Genomic DNA, 22,077 nt, shown 5'->3' on the forward strand with positions numbered 1-22,077 from the left:
ACCTCTAACCTCTGACCCTGTCGGCTGCTAACGTGTTGCAGAGTTGCACAAATGATCGCAATGGTGTATTTATAGACCAAATTAAGCAGTATTAGAAAGAGACTCTTAGAGACCAAGTAGGGACAGTGGTAGAATGAAGAACTGAATGTTGTCCTGAAGTTAGGCTTTTCTTTGGTATCGTGACAGACATTGTAGCATCATTTGGAGTTAGATAAATCTTGTTGGTCTGCTTGAGAATTGAGCTTGCCAGGAATATTGTAAACGTTACTAAGGTGCATTGCGGTATCCGGAAAATGACAGCGGCAGCGGCTAAGAACGTTATCCTCATAGATGGCAGCTACCTTGAAGGGGTGAGTACACAGATAACATTGCAACATATGTTACTATACTCAAATGATTATCTACAATTCCATCATGTGCAATAAATGTCTAAGACTAAGCTTTAATATGATACAAAGACATGATAATTTCATAATGTATGTAAAAAGTAGTATTACTGACGTCCAACCATGCTGAACACATTCCTCCTCTCCTTTATTTCATTCATTCTATCACTCAAAACCTCTGCCCACTCATCCATTCATTCATCATTCATCCATCCTTTCATTTCCTCCCTCTGGCTCCCTCCTCCCCGTATACTCTTCATTTCATTTGTTCTGTCACTAAATACCTCTGTGTACTTATAAATTCATTATTTATCCCTTCATTTCTTCCCTCCATCCCAGGGAGGCCAGATCCTGAGGAATGCCACGGCTCTCAGCTGTCTCCTGTCTCAGCCAATCAGAGTCAACAACATCCGGGCGGGGCGCAGCACTCCTGGACTCAGGTCAGTCTGCTAACTCTGCTCTTCACTTCACCACAAGGAAGTTATTGTCCTGTCTGTGTGTCTGTCTGTCAGCCTGTGTGCCTGTACGTCTGTGTGTTAATCCATGTGTCTTTCTGTCTGTTTATATCACTGAAATTTTGTTTTTGAATAAGTATGTGTGTGTGTGTGTGTGTGTGTGCATGCTGTGTTGTGTTTTTTTTGTGTCTGCCTGTGCATGTGAGTCTGTTGTGTGAGTCGGTCATCTGTGACTACTACACATATTACTACAACAACAATCCACCCATCAATGTGTTAGTCTTTTTTCTGTCCATCCTTGTGTTTGTCTGTCTGTCTGGATTGGTTTCTGCAATAACCAATATAACATGCATTGGCATAATACCGGTAGTAAGACTTATACCGGTAGATTAAAAATACTGGAACTTAAAGAGATCTACACATGCAACAATAGTTATTTCTGAGCTGTGCACACTTCAGACATCTAGGTGTCCAATACACCATTTACAAAGCATCGATAACAATGCATTCGAAGACAACAAGGCCAAAAGTTTTCAGTATACTTTTTTTTAAATTTCGGGGTAGGCAGCTCGTCGTGGGACGAACACACTGTCACATTCATTGCCAAATTTATATAGATCATAATTACACATGCTCACGGCACAAGACGAACATGATTCAACAACAATCTTGAATTTCTGTTGGTGACCTACAACTCATGTAAAAGTGTGAAGAACCGTTGAATAGCCCGGATCTACGACTGAATGGGCAAAATTGAACGTACGCAGCCATTTTCCCACCATTTTTATATCTACGCTAGCAGTGAAGTGTTACGTCATAGCGGTTGTGACAGACAGAAGTTAAATGAAAATTATTGACAGTATACGTCCGTTTTCTCATGACATTTTGTATGCTCATGCAGGTTTATGTTTTATGCATTTACTGACAGAAAAGGAAGGAACATCAGAGGATGTATAAATGCACATAGCGGCAGTTAATTGTGCCGTGTTTCTTCCTACCGGTATTTTGTACCCCCTCCCAACCACGCGCCCGTTCGCCGTGTAATTCCGCGGCGTGTTACAATTACAATATTACGCTTTTAGCAGGACAAGAGTGGCAGAAAAGTTACACAGAAGAAGTGGCAAGGGTAACCTATAACAGCAACATGTAACTGGAGAAAATGATGCGTTGACAATTTGTCAAATCAGTATGGCTAGAGAAATCGTCGTAAACGTACCGGTATTATGATAATAGATGTTACAGAGTTATTATGGTTGAATGTATGATTCTATCAATGTCAAACACAGAAAAGAAGCATGGTCTGACAACTCCCTTTTCTGCCAGACCGCTGCACCTTGGTGGTTTGGGTTTGTCACATTATATCCAACTTTTAGCATTTTTCAAAGAACGTAAACTGGATACATAATACATATGTACCTGGTTATTATAATCATCTCTCCCCCAGACCCCAGCACTTGAGTGGTATAGAGCTGGTGCGAGACTTGTGTGGAGGGAGGCTGGAGGGAGGGAAGGTCTCTTCCACTGAGATCTTCTTCACTCCGGGGGAAATTCAGGGTGGAAACTTCCTTGCCGATACACATACAGCAGGGTAAGTGTACTCATTGGTTAATGGTAGGTTAAGATAAAAGTAATACTCTTATAGAATTTTTTAGGCCTTAGAGGCAGTGGGAATGTGTCATAGGTGCCTGATAACCTGTGTTGCCCCTCATCTCTTTTCATCTTTTGCCCATGTATGTGAGATTGAATGTTAACAGCCTCCTTTACTCCTCTTGCAAAGAAATCCGGCTCTAATTATAGGACTTTAACATTATCCATTGCTTAATGGAGTGTCTCAGAGACTCAATGTGTATGTGCTGAGATACTTCTGACTTGGTATTGTAAAGTTTTGGCTAGATAAACTTTAGTTTCTTCATGATGTCATTTATCAACTTTATGTTGTGTATTTTCAGGAGTATCTGCTTGCTGATGCAGGTATCCATCCCCTGTCTACTGTTCTCCCCTGGTCCAGCCCAGCTCACACTGAAGGGAGGAACCAACGCTGAGTTCGCTCCGCAGATAGACTACACCACCATGGTAACACTTACATATTGTATTTGTAAAGTAAAAAAAAAAAAAAAATAGCCTCCTTTGTGGTGTTCCACGTGTGCTGACGGTTGTTGTTGGGGGCAAAACAGATTCCTGATCTTTAACATATCGCATCCAGGCTCATATACCTTTGTGGTATAAGAATCTAGCTCATGTGTTGAAAATTGCAAATCAGCGCTCCCCTAACTGCCAGTGCTTGTGGAAGGACATGAAGGAGGCTAACAAAAACATCAAGTCAAAATATTAGCATCTAAAAGTATTAGTAATCACATACAAGGTATGTGGAGCAAGGCTGGAAAATTTACCCAGTTGTTTGAGTTGTATTTTGTATTAAAATCTACCTTTAATACACTACCCAGTACCAACCTATTACATGTAGCTTTAAATGCCTTTAAGTTGTTATTCAGTCTTCAGGAAACCATAATCTGTTTAGACAGAATCTAAATTAAAGGATCTGACATATTTTCACCCTTGTCCCACAGGTGTTTGGACCGATAGCTGAGAGGATGGGAGTTAAATACACCTGTGACATTAAGAGAAGGTAAGACTCAAGAAATACACAAAGACTAGACTGGGAAAAACTTCATACATTGCTTAAACCTTCTCCTTGCTAAAGCAGACTTTTTTTGTGCCAAATTTGTATTGGTTATAGGAATAGCAACAGGAAAAATTTTAAGTACAATGTAGCTTACAGTGCTCTATGGCTTTGTAATACCACTTGGTGGTGCAATACTTGGCTTTGCTTTCAAATCTCTAAAACTTGATATGCATGTCATACCATGTACATGTAAATTTGTACATGCAAAAGTGTATTCTTTGTATGACTGTTTATTCTGTCAGGTAGTGGGGTTAAGGTAGTGTCTAAAGGGCTAAACAGCAGCCAATTGACCCCTTTTCTGTATAATCTATTGTTGATATTGAAGGAAGAATATCTCTTCCATAATAGCCATTGTAAAAGTGTTCTTTTTTGTTTTGCAGAGGGTACTACCCGAAGGGTGGTGGGGAAGTCAGGATCACCACCTCTCCTGTAGCAATGGTTTCTCCCATTGACCTCATGGACAGGGGTCAAGTCACAAAGGTCACAGGGAGGGCATGGGTCGCAGGGTCACTGCCTGTCAAGGTCAGTAAAGGTGTTCTCTTTTTGACATCTCTCTACATTATGATGTCAATGTTATAGGAGATGAATTTCATTTTAAAGCCAAGGGACTGCATGTTCAGTACCAAGGACAGATGTGACACTGGTGCTTCAATAATGTACAGAAAAAGGACAGATTGATTACTTTGTAGTGTTAAGAATTGTAATGTATGTATTCTGTATAACTGCATTTTGGCCATTTAGCTGGTGAGGCAGCTACAAAGAGAATATCTGTCAGAATATTATGCAGCTTGGCCAGTGTGAACTTGCTAGACAGAGCTGGTTGGAAGTCTGAAGACCAGCTGTTTGCAGCCCATCCAAATCAGGGACACCAGCAGCAGTATACTGGATTCTACTACTGGACTAAATAATATTGTTTGCAAGATATGGTAGTCCCCTAGCAGCTTCCTTTCAAACTACAGATAACAAGTACATGCAGTAGACTAGAAGGTACTTTCCCTTAGCAGAGGTCTTTGCCTTTTGACTGCTATTTGTATTTGTGTGTTGATATCGCTGGCGTTTTCATGGTGAAATCAAGGGAAGGCATGTTCAGCACCATGGACAGTCATGGTTCTTACTGGTTATTCAACAATAGAAAAAAAGACTTCTACTATGAAAAGACTATGAAATGTTGATCAAATATACTGCAGCTTGCCTTTCTAGCTGGTAAGGCAGCCACAGCCAACCATAGATGTACATGAATCATATGCAGGAGACTATGTTTTTTTTTTCTCCTTTTCACTGCCAGTTAGATTATGATATCATCATATCATTGGTAGAAACACAATAAACACAACCGATGATGATTTTCAAGGTGAAGGCAAGGGACTGCATGGTCAGCACCGAGGACAGACATTGCAGATACAGGAAATACAAAGGGACAGTAAAATTGCTTTCGATAGTTGAAATGTTTCTATTCCTCATAACTCCAGCTTGCCCACTTGGCCAGTAAAGCTGCCACAGCCCTGATTAAGAGAGAGTTTCCTGATGTTCCAGTCGACATCGAGGCTGTGCAGGAGCCCAGACATGCCGCCTTTGGGAACGGCAATGGTATTGTGTAAGTCAAGGAACATTGCTGTTTTTCTCTCTCTCTATCTATCTTCAGGGTATATGCATTTATATCCAGTGGAAGACTTTTTAATGCTACTTTTTTTTTCAAGTAACACTAGACATTTTGTTGTTGTCACAAATGATGTAAATTGTAGTTCCACCTGGTGTGTTACGCCGAAGGGTGGTTATACCGGCTATGTAGATACAGATACAGAAGCTGGTGTGTTATGCTGAAGGGCGGTTATACCGGCTATATAGATACAGATACAGATATAGTAAGCAATATCTCTTTTTTTATACCTTAAAAAAAGTCCATCATGCTTTCTTCTCTGCTTCAACAAAGATCATTTTCATGTTTACTATGAAGGGGAGCATATTGTGTTGCTGTGCTTTCTATTCAATATTTTTCTTGTTCAAATGTTTACGAAGGTTAGATATCCAGGCAAACTCGACAAAAATTTATTACTTCCAGAGTTTTGCATGAGTGCCATCCATAACTCTTCTTCAGCTTTACCAGAATCTAATAATAAAACTCAAGTTATGCAGTTGTAGAGATTGTATTGCCTTTTAGATTAACAGACTGATTTGCCTTTATTTTGTTTTTTATATGCTAGAATCATGGCAGAGACCAGCACAGGCTGCAGACTGGGAGGTTCAGCCCTGGGGAAGAGAGGGGTGCAGGCCGAGGATGTAGGGAGGGAGGCAGCCCAGATGTTAGTCAGGAACATGCAGCATGGAGGATGTGTGGACGAATACTTACAGGATCAGGTGGGGCATTTATACCATAATGATTATGTACTACATAAATGTGCATAATGGGTAAGAGAGGAGTCCAGGCTGATGATGTGGGCAGGAAGGCAGCACAGATGTTAGTCAGGAACATGCAACATGGGGGCTGTGTGGACGAGTATCTACAGGACCAGGTGGGGGAATTTACTGTAATGATTATGTAACTGGGTAGAATCAAAGATTGTCCTGGTAGAATTCCTATCTCCCCTAGGGAATATTGGAATTCCAATATCTCTCCTAGGAGAAGTCCAGATTCCAAATGTTAGTGAGGAACATGCAACATGGAGGCTGTGTGGACGAGTATCTACAGGACCAGGTGGGTACATTAATACCGTAATGATTATGTACTACATAAATGTGTATAGTGGGGAAGAGAGGAGTCCAGGCAGAGGATGTTGGGAGAAAGGCAGCCGAGATGTTAGTCAGGAATCTGAGACATGGGGGCTGTGTGGACGAGTATCTACAGGACCAGGTACATTTACCAGATTCCATAATGCTTGAAGAGACTCTTAATGTTACTGTTTCTAATGTTTTAGTACACACATGAATACTGGGTATAAAGAGGGGTCTAAGCCAATGATGTGGGAAGGAAGGCAGCCCAGAAGTTAGTCAGGAACATGCAATATGGTGGCTGTGTGGACGAGTATCTACAGGACCAGGTAGGGGCTAGTCCATGTAATTTGTCCAAGTGTTCAACATTTTTGTAGCCCACTACACTTGACTGTATACAAAGTATGTATTGTTTTTAGCCTTCTATTGTGAGCAACAAGAAACCTCAAGAAACTGTTGATGTATTATTTTCGTAAAATGCAATATTGGTCTCTTCAATTATAGAGTTCAAACGCAGGCTAGTTCTTCCAACAAGTTTGGAAATGCTTTTCTGTGTCTTGATGGCTGTTAGACACATACATTAAGTTGTATATTTTTCACAGCTATCGTTATGTGTGACTGTGCATTGTCTAATTGCTTTTTGTCTTTCTATGTAATATACAGTTGATCCTGTTCATGGCCCTGGCTAAAGGCAAATCCTCTGTCAGAAGTGGGCCCATTACACTACATACAAAAACTGCAATATTCATCGCTGAGACTCTTACAAAGGTATGTATGGTTGCTGAGTGTTACATTCAATGTTTTTTACAACATTTTTTTATTTTCATGTCTGTCTAGATCTTAAGTGGTTAGTCTAACAAACATGTTGTCATATGTCCAGGCCAAGTTCACAGTAACTCCAGAGGCAGGCACCAACATCATCGAGTGCGAGGGCATCGGGCTGGAAAACAGACATGGCTGATGGACGTCCTTCTGCGAAACTTCTCTAAATTGTACTTCTGAATTTGCTAGTACCCTATAAGTACCAGTGGAAAGGCAATATATTTATATATTATGCAACCCATTGAAAATGCCACTTAGATCTGCATGTCTAAAAAATGAAATACAAGTTAGATTTTTGTCTTTGGTGTTCTGTTCTGAAAGGAACATGGTGTTAGGGGCTTAGACTGCAAAACAGGCAAGGCTAATGGCTTTCTCAACACTGATCACATCTTGTAGTTATAATGATAGCTACATGTACATCATACAACTGCAAATACAACATAGACCACACTTATTGAGTGTACTCCATCTGGAAATGATACTTTGCTATGCATGTCCAAAAAATAGCATGGAACCCAGTTTTTTTCTTTGTCAGCAACATCACAGTGACTGGAAAACAGAGTTGCATGATAGGACATTATATAATGTCACACAGGCAATGTGGTATGAGAGGGTTGTAAACCAAATCCTACGTAGAACTATCCTACTTTGTTTTTGACAATGATATTGTTCATCTTGTTTCATACTTTTTCTTTGTTCATCTCTTTGTTTCTCTACCATAAAAAATTATTCTTGCTTTATTTCTATTGTCATCCTATTCACTAACTCGTGAACAAACAAGTAGTTGAATTTTGGCAGGAAGCTATCATAAGTTTATATATACTGCTAATGCTTTCTGGGCCCAAAGGCTGATGGCTTTGAGCAACAAGGCGAACAAAACAGGTTAATAACAAGAAAAGATACATTTAAAATATAATATTATTAACTGGAACTTCTGTCCACAGACTGAACCTATGAGAGCCAAATTTGTCCAGGCAAAAATCTTTAAACGTTATGTCAAAAATGCTGGGCTCTACAGTGCAACTCAAAAGGTGACCCCTCAGTAAGTTGCCAAGTTGAGACTAGAAAAGGTAGACAGACGTAATAGTTTTGATATACATACTAGTAGATCACCACTCAGCTATGGCAATGTCTACAAGATATATATTAAGTAAAAAATTGGCATTGTGCTAGTCAAAATGATTCCTAACTTTCCTTTCTTTCTACTTTGAACAAGCATCATAAGCAAGAAAATTGCCTTTCAACCATAAAGAGCCTTGACGTACGTAGGGCAATCACAAAACTCAAATTGGCTGTCACAAATTATTAAAGCATCCTCCTATGAATGTAATTAAGCCCATCGCATACTACACACTCTTGTATCTAAGATTAGATGTATAGAATGCATCTATATACCAGTAGATGCCATACACTTTGGACAATTGATGTACAATAAAGTTATGTATTTATGATATCACCACCTGTTCTACACGATGACGTCAATGTGAATGGTGCCCGTGCCGCCGTACGTATGGGTCTGGGGATTCCCGATTTCGATGGTATCACGTGACACACATGTTTACCTAGCAAGGGCGCAGTGTAAACTTGTATGATAAAGGAACCGAGTAACAGCCCAGCAAACATAGCCACCATGGATCGGCTCCACCGCCAAGCTATTCTAGACTGCTATGAAGACATTTCCCGTGACATGGACCCTAAACTGGTCCTGCGATACAGCACTGTTCACTGGCGGGACGAAGACCCGGGCGTCATTCGGGCCAAGGAGAGAACCGAGGGACGTCACTCCAGTGCTAGGGCGCTCTTGGACAAGCTGTTGGGTGCGCTTCCGAAGTTCTTTCTTAACGTTTGTGTACTTTTCAAAAACAACATATCAGAAGTCCGAATAATTTCATATAACTATAAGGTTCAACTAAATGAGCGTATACGTACAACTCCCACAGCGTAGACGCAAAATACAGGTGACTACGATCCGATACATTCCGATACATTCTACTGTTTTCGAAAATGATAGACAGCAACAGCAAGAGAAATAGATACTACCGGTGTTTTCCTGAACGTTGCATTTTACCGGTTTTGCAGTTCAGGTATTAAAGATTGTAACATTTTGTCACTGTGTAATATGTGACATTGGATACTTTGTCGTTGACCCACAGATCTACCGTACGATGGATTTGACGACTTTGTTCAGAGCCTTAGCGCAGTCCCGTACGATCACCTTGTGGAGCAGCTACTGGAGGCTCGGACACGACTTCGGACAAGAGTGGAAAGGGGAGAAATAAGGATGAGGGATCTTGGAAGACGTCGACAAGGTATATATGTTGGGTTTTCTCTGTCACCTGCAGAACAGGGGGCATGCAGGGTACCGTACACGAATGTGTTGGGCGTAACAGTCTGTCGTACTATTTAGCCTTTTTACGATGTAAAGTGTTGTATTCTATAAAGGTGTCTTCTACACAACACACATTTATAGTTCCGACTCTATATACTTTCTCTGTACGCTAATCATTCGGGGGTGGGGTGGGGGGATAAATCCAACCGTAAATGTTGCAGCAGAGGTATACGTATGTTCTTCCCCACGTCTGAACCAGGGATATCATGTAGCGCAAATGTATTGTCTACATTCTTAACGCGCGTTGAACAAATGTTTTGAGAGTATCAAATGTCTTAAGACCTATTTTACTATTGAACCAGACCATTGAGTCATTTTATGTTGTGACTCTTTTGTGGTTAACTTCGTAGTCGAGAACGTAACTTGCCTCTCAATGATTTTGTGCAATAGAAGTGTGAACCTATTTTTGAGGTGCATGTGAAGTACACTACTAAAAGTCTCGATATGTTTTTATGAAAAGTCGTTTTTCTTTAAACTTTTTTAACTGCGTGTTTTACAGATACCACTTTCACAACATGGACACTTAGCATTTTAGTACTATCCGTTGGGATTCTAGTGGCAGGTTTGACCTGGGCGCTCAGTTTCGGAACAAAAGGTGAGTTTCTTTTCCTTTGTGGAAGACTTTGTTGCATTGCGTCTTACATCTTTATTTTCATCCTTCAGGAAAGACATTCTATAGTATGAATAAAGAGGATTGAATTACTCCTACGTACGGTATATATCTTATTCTAACGCAGGAAACATATTCATGTTACAGAAACATCTTTAATGACCGTCTTCCCCCGTCGTCTGAAGACGTTTGTGGGACGAGAGGATGTTTTCGGCAAGATCGACGCCTGTCTTGAACAGAACCAGACCTGCCTCATCAAAGGACTGGGCGGTGTCGGTAAAACAACACTGACCATAGAGTACGCACACAGGCGTGCGAATGTGTACGATGGAACAGTGTTCTGGGTCAGGTTAGCAAGTACTAGAGACCTATGTGCTAGCATCAGTCAGTACATTTTGTACTTTAATGGGAGGGGAGAAGAATATGTGCTCTCTAGCGATGACCTGGGTTGTAAGTCCGTGAAGATGCACTTTAGAGAGTACTTGACAAACACGAAAATTTGGCTTTTAGTTGTTGATGAGGTATCTCGCGACACCATGAAAGAGCTAGGGTCCCTTCTCCCACATAGTCCCACACGGACAATGCACATTTTACTAACTTCGCAAGAATATCAAAGACTTGATATGGAGCATATTTCAGTGGTCAGTATTCCTCCGTTCAGTCACACCGAGGCCTTGGCCATGTTTGACAAAACTGTCAGACCAAGCGATGAAGATGACAGGAGAGAGATCGAAAGCCTCAGTCGGTCCTTGGGACACCATCCCCTAGCCTTGCAGTTCGCGTACTCATATATATCTGCAACTGACTGCTCTATCAAAGACTACCATGCCAAATATATTGAAGGCTACGCTACGCAAAAGGTAGACTTGCTAGACAAAGCTGACGTAGAACAATCCGCAAACAGGAAGATACGCCAAACATTTCAAATCACGTTCCAATATGTAGCAAACCTTTCTACAAACGCGGCCTATCTTTTAAGTATGGCATCGTTTGTGGGTCCCGACTGCATACCCTGCCCAAAAGCGATGAGGAAAAGAATTGCAAGACTTTTTTTTCCTGCAGGGCAATTGGACAAACTGGATACGATAGAAATGGTGTCTCTTCTAGAGAGATTTTCCTTGGCTTCTCATTGCCATTTTTTTCAACCGTGTGGATTTAGCGTGAATAGAATAGTACAGGAAGTTATTGTGGCAGAAATGGACGAATTAGAGAGGCTTTTTCGTTTACAAAATGCACTGGAATACTCCGCTTTGCTCCTAAGGAACACTAAGCACACTTCCAGGGTTCAGGCCGAGTTCTTGATGTCCCACGTGCATTATGTAGCCTTGAATCTTGACAGGTACCAAACGAAAGGCCCATTCCCTGCTTCTTCTATAAACATTTTCTTTAATAAGTCCGCCGACTTTTTCTGTCGATGGGATGCGTGTGACGAGGCGTACTATTTTTTTACTCTCCAATCAGATATTAGGCTCCGGCTGTTTTTTACCTCCATGAAAAATGGAGGACCTGGTATAGTTTTTGGTGTGTCTGTGTGTGTGTCTCTGTGTGTGTGTGTCTGCCTGTCTGTTTGTGTTTCCGGATATATGTGGTCAACATAACCCTAGTTGATGTTGTTTTTGTCGTTTTTATCTGTCTTTCATTTTTGTATTGTATCTGCTATGTTAGATAGTAGTAAGTCCACGGGACCTTTGCCTGTGTCAGTTTGCCATCTCTTTAACAATATCAACTTTCTCAGGAACACACTGCTTCCTTGCCTGTATAAAGATGCAGTGCATTTTCTATCAAGGACCGTGAAGACAACTCCTGGAAACAGCTGAACAACAAATACGATATTATTAGTAAGTTTCTCGACATCCTCGACCCACTGTTGAAACGTTGCCATTTTCTTGGAATCGGAGTTGCAAGAAAAAAGAAGCAAAAAATTACGAAGCAAAAGAGCACTAAACTTGCTAACCATATTTCATTCGTTCTAAGTTATATGATTAAAAAGCGCAAGACATTGTACATCCCTTTGCCACAGTAAGCTGCACATTTGCATGTCCTGCCTTTCGAGCTGTGTTTAATTGTGAGAGCTCCTTCCCGTACATTAGGTGGGTCTGGAACACACTTGAGGAAATGTTAAGGTATTTAGACTGTTTACTGGAACATTCTCATTTTGATCTGAAATGCTGTTCCAGATTCGTTGACATTTTGGGCACCTATCTAAACTCAAACATATTCATTGACCTGACATCAAAACAAAGCAGTTATCATGAGTTAAGAAATGCTCTTTGGTGAACTTTCCTTTCGTGCAGAAACTAAAAAAATGGGATTTTTCCACAAAATACGAGAAGTCAGGACAAATCAGCCGGGAATCCACTTGATCATGACTTTAAACAGGACGTCATTATAATGGGTAGAAAACAAAAACCGAAAACACCATAGAAGCCTGCCCCTGAAAACAAAACGAAAAGAATTCTGGTACAGACCTGCAGGTAGTCTTGTAATATGTGCATTTTGGCCAAGGGTAAGGCTATGAGCGTCTCTTAACAAGGAGGTTAAATTGGTCTTACGTATTCCTTAGGAACTTGTAAACAGATGATAACATATCGTTAAGCTTTAGATCTTACAAATAAAATCTTGGGAATTTTATCTGATGAAATACCCTTTGTAATGTTTATGAGCATTTTCATCTTATCACTGTAGGAAGTGCAATTCACACGATTTCCTGAAATTGTGCTTTGACCTTATATATATCGACAAAAGGACATTTTCGCACTTGGATTTCAGACGTTTGCTCTATAAATATTACTTGTAAAGGGTCATTTTTGTAAATTTCTGATACAGTGTATTTCTCACACATTCAAGGTGAGGTTGTACTTTTTTGTGTACACGTACCTTCTACCAATATTTCAACTGAATGCAGTGCTATTGATGCCACAATAAAACAATGCAATTTTGCATTTGAATGTCTTAATGGTGATGTACCGTTTGATTTATCTAAATTTGAAATACTATAGACCTAGAGTTTGTGTGTTTTGCGTGTTGGACGTACATTTTAGAACACCTCTTGTACCACTGCAAAGCTTTGTGTCTTGAAACCATACTTGCTGTAAAACATTTATAACTTTAAAGACAACTGCAATATGACAGGTTGTGTCTCAATTTTTGTCATAAAACTGTCCAAAAAAATGGGGCACAAGTAAAATCAGGACTGGTAAACATTTCTCCACACTCTTGCATTTACTGATTTAGCAAAGAGGTCTTCAAGGTAAGTCATCCATGTGATCAAGTTTCTATGCTTGTCTGAAGGCAAAGATGTGTAAGATTGCACATGATGTGGCCTAAATAAACACTCCTGGAAAAGTTATAGAATAAGCAGTGTATTGAAAAGTACCAAGTAGTAATCATTCAATACAGTATTACAATTTGTTTTTGACTACTATGATTACAAATACACATACATTTAATTTATTTATCAGTATCCCTCAAAATTCAGTAACATTTGAAATGACTTCATTGAAAGAGTGCAAAACAACTACAAAAGCACCTGATACTCTGTTTGTGATCAGAGATGTCTACATACAAAGTAAATACATGGCATCAATTTTTCTCTGTCAATGACAGTCTAAATATTTCATTCAACTTATTATTCAGTGTTGTTCAATTGATCATGAATTGCACCACTGGAAGCCTTTAGAAAGAGTAGCCATGCATGTGTGGTAATTTTCTGTGATAACTTGATCTGTAAGCTTGTACATAAAACGAATTCAGACATACATATACTATTACATGGATCATGGACTCAATGCTTGCTACACTAGCAACATAATCATACAGCATGTTCCATACTGCACACTTGTTTCCTTGATTCTGATTGGTTAACTTATCTGTCAATCAATGGTGATTGATGGTTGGTTGTGTTTATTGCTGACAAATACCTAAATCAATGGTGAAAAATCCCTGGAAACTTTTTTGATATGGTAAATCAGCATTGGTAGAATTCTAATGACATAAGAATATACAAAAGTGATCTTAGACTTTTCCCTCAGTAAATTTCTTAAAGCCTTGAAGGTAGAAGAAATTATGCAAGTACAATGTATGACTGGCACATAACTTACAACAACAGTGTAATATTCTATGTCAACCCCTTTACTGGTATTGCAATGGTCAAACTTGGAATGTTGGTCAGGTTTTGACTTATCAGACCTGGAGACATTTTAAAATTATGAATCAGCCAATCACAGAGCTATAAATAGTATGGTTGGAAATTAACCAATCACATGGCACCTTTAAATTACATGGCTGGTGATGGGCCAATCATATTTCATTATCTACCAGACTTACCAGAATGTGGTGGAAAGTAGCCAATCAAATAACACCATTACAAAGTTACCAGAATGTGGTGGAATTATGGACTAATCACAGTACAGCACAATATGGCTTGGTACAGCTTAATCACAAACCACCATCTAAATAAATTATTCACATTTATGTTTTAGATTTATTGTATTCAGTTTATTCTCATGTTTGTACAACCTCAGAATTCCCTGTACTTTCTGACAACTGAAAGGACTTTTGCTTTGACTAAGTCGGAAGTTCATCTGAGTTTTTTAACAAATGTTCTGTGTACATGTATGCACACAGAACAGAACCACTTCCAACCTCAGACATCATGGAAAAAGGCTAAGAAATGTTCCTTCTGTGCTTCATCTTTAATACAAATGTAGGACGATTGTCTTTCTCATGTTTCTGGCATTATTGCAATTTGTCCTGCAGTTCCAGTCGCTTCTGCAAGGGGTTGTCGTAGATCCACTGTTCCCCATCCTCATGGAAAAGCTGTAAGGAAAATTAAAGCAATTTTGATTGACATCCTCATGCTAAATTAATGCTGTGAACAAATTTAAAATGTGTGTGTGCCTGGATCTATATGTTTGTGTCCGTGTGTGTGTGTGTGTGTGTGTGTGTCCGTGTGTGTGTGTGTGTCCGTGTGTGTATATGTTTAACTATGTGTGAATATGTATGTGTCTGCCATTATGTGTGTGTGTGAATATGTATGTGAGAGAGAGTGTGTGTGTGTGCACGTGTGTGACACTGTGTATATGTGTAACTATGTGTGAATATGTATGTGTCTGCGATTATGTGTGTGTGTCTGTGTGTCTGTGTGCGTGTCTGTGTGTAAATGTGTCAGACTCTGTGTCTGTGTGTTTGTTTTAAAAGATACAGGAGACACATAACAAAACATTCTTCTTGTAATATTCCATGCAGTACAATGGTAAGAATTTTTCACTTCCGAATTTGTTTTGACCGCATATCAAAGCAATCCCTAAAAGTAAGATGCAAATCCTAGGTTTTCTTGATAGTTTGGGCACCAGATTTTTTAGCTATCACTATATCAATGTATAAACTTTGTTTCAAAGGTTCAGAAACAAGGTTCAAAGTTGAAGGTTCACGGTACCTTGGTCTCCCATTTGACCCCAGCTTCCTTCCTCTCCCGAGCCTCTCTTCTCTGCCTTTCCTCCAGAAACTGTTTTGCCTCCGTGGCGCTGTCAATGTTCCTACTGCTGAGGGCTTCCGTCACTCTATTCCATAACCTAGGGAAGAAAACAACATCTTAACAATGACACAGTGTCAAGACCTCTATCTTGTAGGGATTAATGTCTCATGTGGGACAACAGATGGGTTTACTTCATAGCTGCACCTGTGTCCATGTACTTGCTACCAAGACTTCGTGTTTCAGTCACTTTCCTCACTATCCTGGGAAAGATGCCATGGTGGTTAGGCATTAATAATTATTATTCAACATTGGAATAGGACATTGTCAACTTATTTTCTTGAATTGTCACATTTCTGCTTGTATCATGCACTGATTTCATACAATCATTCATTCTTTGCTGGCGGTGCTTCAGTTACAAGTTCTCATACATTTTTCTACGGAAAAGGAGCAAAAAACTATCTTGTTGGACTAATGTCTCCAAGATAAAAGTTTAAAAAAAGTTAAAGTTTGCCCATGTATCTACAGACGCGTAGGGTGGCGCCCATCCCCACTTCGAAGCCCTTGGGCCACACATGTGCAAGCCACTACAGCAGGGGGCTGGTCCGCTGGTAGTGATGTGTGTTTAACTTCCATACTCTTTCTCATTAGTGCTGAGTGCTAAGCAGAGAAAGCATCATGTACCATTTTTAGAGTCTTTGGTATGACTCGGCCAGGGATCGAACTCACGACCTACCGCATGCAAGGCGAACACTCTACCCACTCGGCCATTGCACCGGTATTAAATGTCTCCAAGATGCAGAACACAAAATATGATTATTTAACAGCTAATTTTGAAGTTCTTCACCTCTTGGTACTGACTATTTTCCCAACACCTTGGACAGATCAAAATTGTCAAATCTGCCAGCCTCAATATTTTCCTTTTTATAAGAATAAATTTCAGACAGAAACATATCTGACTTAGAATTTCATAATATAAATTATAATTCATCTATGAGTTTGAATCTCAGCAGTTGTTACTCACATGGACAAGAAATAGTTGCAGTCCGTAGTGAGTGACTTAATTCGTTATCAATAGTGTATTTATCTTAGAATATTCCTTGTATATTCAAATTTCAAACTTTATCCTTTAATATGACTACCGTTTAAGCAACTTGAAGTTAATATGTCATGACTTCCACTGCACTAGCACAGTAATTTTCTAAGGTTAGAATATTATAAACTAAGAAGTAGTGACATACTTCCTAGACTCGTACTCTCCCTGATCCTCCAGCTTCTGCACCTTCTTCTTCATGATCTTCATCTTCTTGGTGTCCACAAAAACCTCCTCCTGCACAGACAGAGAGAAACAAGCAGTCATTCTCACTGCTGCTGGGAATATCGCAAATATTCACCAGGTGTTTAATACCAAGGTGCATTACACTACGATACACTGTGACTGTATGGAGGCGATCAGACATTTCAGGTAACATCCACTATCTTTTGCCAGTGTCAGTGATGACAGATAGTGGATGCTGTCTCAAAGAACTGTTGTTGTTTTTTTCCAAAACAATAAAAATTAATATACAGTTGCTTGAGGAACTGTTATTTGGCGTATTTTAAATCTTCCCGTGGATGCATAACCTTCATTGACTTACATTAGATTAATTTTTTGATGACAAAGAAAGTTTCATACCTGTCCAGTTGCCCACTTGGCATACATGACTCCGTTCCACTCCCCTTCTATCACACAAAATGGCTTCTTCTCACTTGGACCCCTGGTGTTGGGAATATTTGTACAATAAAGTCATTTTCAGTTTTACTCAGAATCAGACGGAATGTTCAACATCTTCAAAGCTTATCACCATCATTACACCATTAATCATACTCTTATCTACAGTGTTAGGGCATACTTAAAGTATGCGGTGACGTGGATGGATGGATACTTAAAGTCTGACCTCTGCTATAGGTTGTCATGTGTACTCTCACCTCTCAAATAGAAGTACCCCCTGGAATAAAAGTATCCCCCGGACAAATCTTCAAAATCTAATAAAAGTACCCCCTGGAATAAAAGTACCCCCCGGAAAAATACCAAATTGACATGTAAACTGTGTCCATGCTTACTTCAGTCCAAGAGAAGATGATAAGCAGGTAGGCTCTTTTTATTTATTTATGTCTCAGTACAATATCAGTTAATTGTATAAATAATGAACAGAATAATTCCTATGTTATTATATATTTTCTTTATCTGAGTGTCACGCCATCAACAAAGATTAAAATAAAAGTAAAAAATGAATGAAAATAAAAATTGAAGAAATAAAAAAAGAAGTTTATTTCATGATCATTGTTACAAAATAACATTTTGAAGAAACATTCCAACTTAGTAGAATACCTTCTTCACCACTTGTGGTATTTTCAATGTTGTTGAAACCAAGAAGGTCATAGACAATGCCCCCTATCGAGACATAACGGTACTGCAGAAAATATGTCAATATCTCGCGCATTACCGCGAGATTCGGCGTGAGTTGATGAATCCAACATGGCCGATGTTTTCGAGCCGATTGAACGCTGTGCTTTATTTTGGAAGGATTTTTTCGTTGCTGGAACATTAAAACAAGTTGACTACGGGTGAAAAGTTGTGGAAAAGTATTGGTAACTTTTTAATTTGTTTGGTTGGTGGTTCATTTCTGTGTTTTGATAGAGAATTTACGGAAGTGAGTGGCTGTGTGTGTAGCATGTGACCTCGATGTTTGGCGATTTTTTCGTCTTTGTTCAGCGCAAATTTCAAGATTTTTGGAAGGTTAAAGATGGTCTAAAACGAAAAGGATACATTTTTTACGAGTCCAGTACCGAATCACTTGGGTTTCGGTAGTTTTGGACCTGAACAAAAACGTTTTTGCAAGTCCAGAAACGGTCTTGCGTACCGGTACGCATCCCTAGGATGTTTGGGTCATAGCGCTAGCGGCAGGGAAATCCGTGCTGCCTCGTCCGAAAAATAGTGAATTTTAAGCAAAAATACAGCGGAAATATGGGCAGAAAATACCAAACGTTCAATATTTTGGGGTCCCTGGTTAGTAAAGAAAGCCCCAATTTGAAAAAAAAATAAACGTACCGTCTAAAATAAGGACGTACCGGGTGGATTTTGAGGCGGAAAAAAATAAACGTACCGGTACGTTTATTTGAGAGGTGAGAGTACTATAAAGAAATGTTTCAGTTTCAATTAATTTCTTTAATGAGACCTACACATGTATCAAGGACCTACTCTTTTTTGGCATCCATAATGTCCATAGAAGTCCAAAAAGAATTAAAGTTTACTTTGTAATTTGTAACACACAGAAAAGTGCAAGTGTGCAATAAGAAATTCTGTACTGACATGACATCTGCCTTGATCTTGTGCTTGGAGCCTCCGTAGAAAGGTTTGGTGAGGAAGTCAATGTTGCAGCTGTAGCCAGACTTGGCACACGTGATGGTGACCTTTCCTCCTAACTCCATCCAGGGGATTGTCAGGATGGACCTGGGGAAAAACATAGCAACCGTTGAACTTCTGAATCAATATAGCTGGTATAACCGCCCTTCGGCGTAACACACCAGCTTTGCAGGCACGCGGCGCGGCAGCAGCTGGTTATATTACACCACTTTTGCATATCTACATCTGCAACTATTCTTTAAAACTATCCAGGGATGATGCCCCTTCTGTGCTTGGTGATAACAAATTCCACTCTACGATAGTTCTGGGAAAATACAAATTTTTGAACACATCAATCCTACTACTAGTTGGTAACTCTTGTACTTGAAGTCATGGCTGAGACAACTTGTGTGGCTTTGTTGGCATTTAGATAAAGTATGAAGTGGGTCTAGCCTTTGGACAAGCCTGATCACCACTACATGAATTTAACTTTAAGTTTGTAGCTCTGAAACATTAGGGGCTCCCCTTATCCAGCTTGCATTGACATGTCGGTCTAAAATTTGGAAATACATGTAAGGAATTTCAATGTTATGTCACATACTGTTTCGTGCCCAAAGATTATTCTCGGATTCTTTTTTGATAATGACAATGTACAATTTTTGTCTAGCCTCCCGAGTCTTAAGGGCTATTACAGCATGAAGTTGTTTTTCAAATCTATCAAAAATGTGTCAAAGGAACATTTTCTTACCTTCCATAGCCATTAGGAAATGTAACAATGTATTCTTCATCGTACTTGCGGACCCAAACACACCCTGTATTGGAAAGTGAATATATTTAATAAGACATAGCTACATGTACTGGCCTATACCATATTTGTTTAATGTAATATTTAACAAATATGATACAGGTCACACAGACCACATGAAAAAACACAACTATATCATTTTATCAGACAGTCATGAAAATTACCAATAGTTTTATGGATACAAAATATTACAATACCAATATCTACAGGCTTTTCAAATTTTAAGGTCACAATTATCATATACTATATTTAATTTATCTGGCGTTGAAAAAACTATGCTTACCTTGCCCGATGTTGTGTACCCCTATAGACAGACCCAAGAACTTGGACTTGGTCCAGATGTGGGCGTTGAAAGAGATATTCTTGTTGTAGTGCTCAGCATAGAAAGCTGAAACTGTAAGAGAAAAACACACAAAAATGACGCTACTACTGCAATCCTTTGCCAAGTAAAACATATAGAACAATCAACATAAGTATTTTGACAGACAGTAATATTTTTACTTATAATATTATGTGGTCAATACAAGGGTTTGCAAGAATTTTGATATTTGGTTGTTTGGTAAGAATGTGAGGAAGCCTGTAAGGGAGTGAGTGAGTCTGTGTGAGAGTGAGTGAGTAAGAGAGTGGGTGGGTGAGTAAGAGGGTGTGTGAGTGAGTGAATGGGTGAGTGAGTGAGAGAGTGAGTGAGTGAGTGAGTGAGTGAGTGAGAGGTCAGTGGTTTGGTTGGGTGAGTAAGTGTGTGTGTGTGTGAGTGAATAAGTAAATTTGTGTGAGTAAGTGAGTGAGTGAGTGAGAGTCAGAGTGAGTGTGTTAGAGAATGAGTGAATGAGTGAGTGAGAGTGAATGACAGAGTAAGTACATGAGAGTGTATATGTGTGTATTTGCAAATGAGTGACTGAGAATATTCAGAGAATAACGTACTGGGTGGATGATGCGATACTTGTTCAGCTATAAACGTCACATTGTCTCTGGTCGCCCAGGGGATGGGTCCATCTGTCACTAGTTCCTGCAGAACACGAGAAAATAAATTAAACTTCAGATTAAACCCTGGACTTGGAATTGGTCCTAAAAATGTTTAGGTCCAAGTCCAAAATAAAACTTAAATATCCGGAGCCAAGTCCGGACTTGCAAAAAGCTATCTGTCAATTATATTCCCTTTTTTGTTCTTAACCATCTAAAACCTTCCATACATAGTGAAATTTGCACTGGAAAAAGAAAACATTTTGTGTTTACAATGGCTGTATACAATTTGCATGTATTTTTCACATTGCATTTCAATTCATGCTAACCTGCAATTTTGAACTGCTGGACCTGAATCCGAACCTGAACCTGAATATGAGTTTAGGTATGCACCACTACTTCAGATACTCAAGGATTCATATACTACTAGCTTTGAATTGATTTCTTTGTGTATATGCAAGTTGTAATGTTATTGTAGTATGTTCCTACAATGTATACCCATATATTTGATGACAGAGAGAAAAGATGTTTTCAGCAGCTTTCTCTTTGTTTTATCATTTTCTTTAACTGAACCAGTTATGGCATTTAATGTATTTTCATGATTTATCCTAGTACATATCACACTTATTGAGATTTGGGCCCTAATTCATAAAAGCCTTAAGGACTGTTTACCATTGAAAGATGGGGCTAGACTACAAGACAGGGATTCTACAGTAGACCACTCCATCCTTATAACATGTTAACACTGACTTTAAGTTACTTGAAGGATAATAAACATACCTGTTCCCCATCTAGGTTGTCCGTACCCAGATCCCAGAAGCACCTTAGAGTCTCCCCTAAGATGGGGTTGTAAGGTTTCTTGGCGACGGAGCCCTTCCTGCCTGCGTGGAAGGCAGACAGGTACCATCGGATCACCCCGATCATACGGTCCTTAGGATCCTCGAAATCTGGGATACTGCAAGAACAAGAAAAGATCCCTTGAAAATGCTACCAAAATTGTACAGGGCAGCCATCTAGTATTAATGTTAGTATACCATCAATGATTGTAAGTTTCACACAGGACTCTTGTCCAGTGTTAGTGTTTAGTTCCACACAGGACGGCTGCCTAGTGTCAATGTTAAAAAAAATGGAGGCAAACAGTTCCGAAAAAACAATCAAAAGGACCTTTAAGTCGTAGCGAAAATATTCATGGAATTTCAGCCAAATTTTTAATTACTTAAAAGATATCTCATCATCATTCTTGGTTGAATTTGGCAGCCTGCAACATTTCCATTTTCCAGGAAGACCACTTCAAGTCCTGTCCCATTTTACCAACATTCTAGGGCATGACATTTCTTCAGAACTCATACAGCACTTGTACCTCTAAACCCTCAGTGGGTGGTTTTGTAACTACATACACATCT

The 22,077-nt window shown here is 39.5% G+C and overlaps 3 protein-coding genes across 3 annotated transcripts in view; 2 read left to right on the top strand and 1 right to left on the bottom strand.

The window, feature by feature from the left end:
- Positions 1-89: 89 nt before the first annotated feature.
- LOC118431907 (RNA 3'-terminal phosphate cyclase-like) lies at positions 90-7,447 on the top strand. Its single transcript, XM_035843339.1, has 10 exons — positions 90-350; positions 726-826; positions 2,286-2,429; positions 2,791-2,914; positions 3,409-3,467; positions 3,905-4,046; positions 4,994-5,118; positions 5,726-5,879; positions 6,894-6,998; positions 7,111-7,447. The coding sequence occupies exons 1-10, from the start codon at positions 294-296 to the stop codon at positions 7,189-7,191; spliced, it is 1,092 nt and encodes a 363-aa protein (XP_035699232.1). The 5' UTR covers positions 90-293; the 3' UTR covers positions 7,192-7,447.
- Positions 7,448-8,638: 1,191 nt separating this feature from the next.
- Positions 8,639-12,154, top strand: LOC118431357. Its single transcript, XM_035842472.1, has 4 exons — positions 8,639-8,869; positions 9,206-9,361; positions 9,941-10,036; positions 10,199-12,154. Exons 1-4 carry the CDS (start codon positions 8,641-8,643, stop codon positions 11,647-11,649), a joined length of 1,932 nt encoding a protein of 643 aa, XP_035698365.1. The 5' UTR covers positions 8,639-8,640; the 3' UTR covers positions 11,650-12,154.
- Positions 12,155-13,394: 1,240 nt separating this feature from the next.
- The window catches only part of LOC118431915 (oxysterol-binding protein-related protein 9-like), a 37,811-nt gene continuing 29,128 nt past the window's right edge, over positions 13,395-22,077 (bottom strand). Inside the window, exons 18-26 of the mRNA XM_035843354.1 lie at positions 21,455-21,629; positions 20,636-20,720; positions 19,998-20,108; positions 19,658-19,721; positions 18,877-19,017; positions 17,200-17,281; positions 16,766-16,854; positions 15,489-15,624; positions 13,395-14,869 (exon numbers count right to left, since the gene is read on the bottom strand). Of these exons, the coding sequence (XP_035699247.1) occupies positions 14,789-14,869; positions 15,489-15,624; positions 16,766-16,854; positions 17,200-17,281; positions 18,877-19,017; positions 19,658-19,721; positions 19,998-20,108; positions 20,636-20,720; positions 21,455-21,629 (964 nt within the window). The 3' untranslated portion in view covers positions 13,395-14,788. The remainder of the gene's footprint in view (positions 14,870-15,488; positions 15,625-16,765; positions 16,855-17,199; positions 17,282-18,876; positions 19,018-19,657; positions 19,722-19,997; positions 20,109-20,635; positions 20,721-21,454; positions 21,630-22,077) is intronic.

The sequence above is a fragment of the Branchiostoma floridae genome, chromosome 15, assembly GCF_000003815.2.
Source record: "Branchiostoma floridae strain S238N-H82 chromosome 15, Bfl_VNyyK, whole genome shotgun sequence".
Taxonomy (NCBI): Eukaryota; Metazoa; Chordata; class Leptocardii; order Amphioxiformes; family Branchiostomatidae; genus Branchiostoma; species Branchiostoma floridae.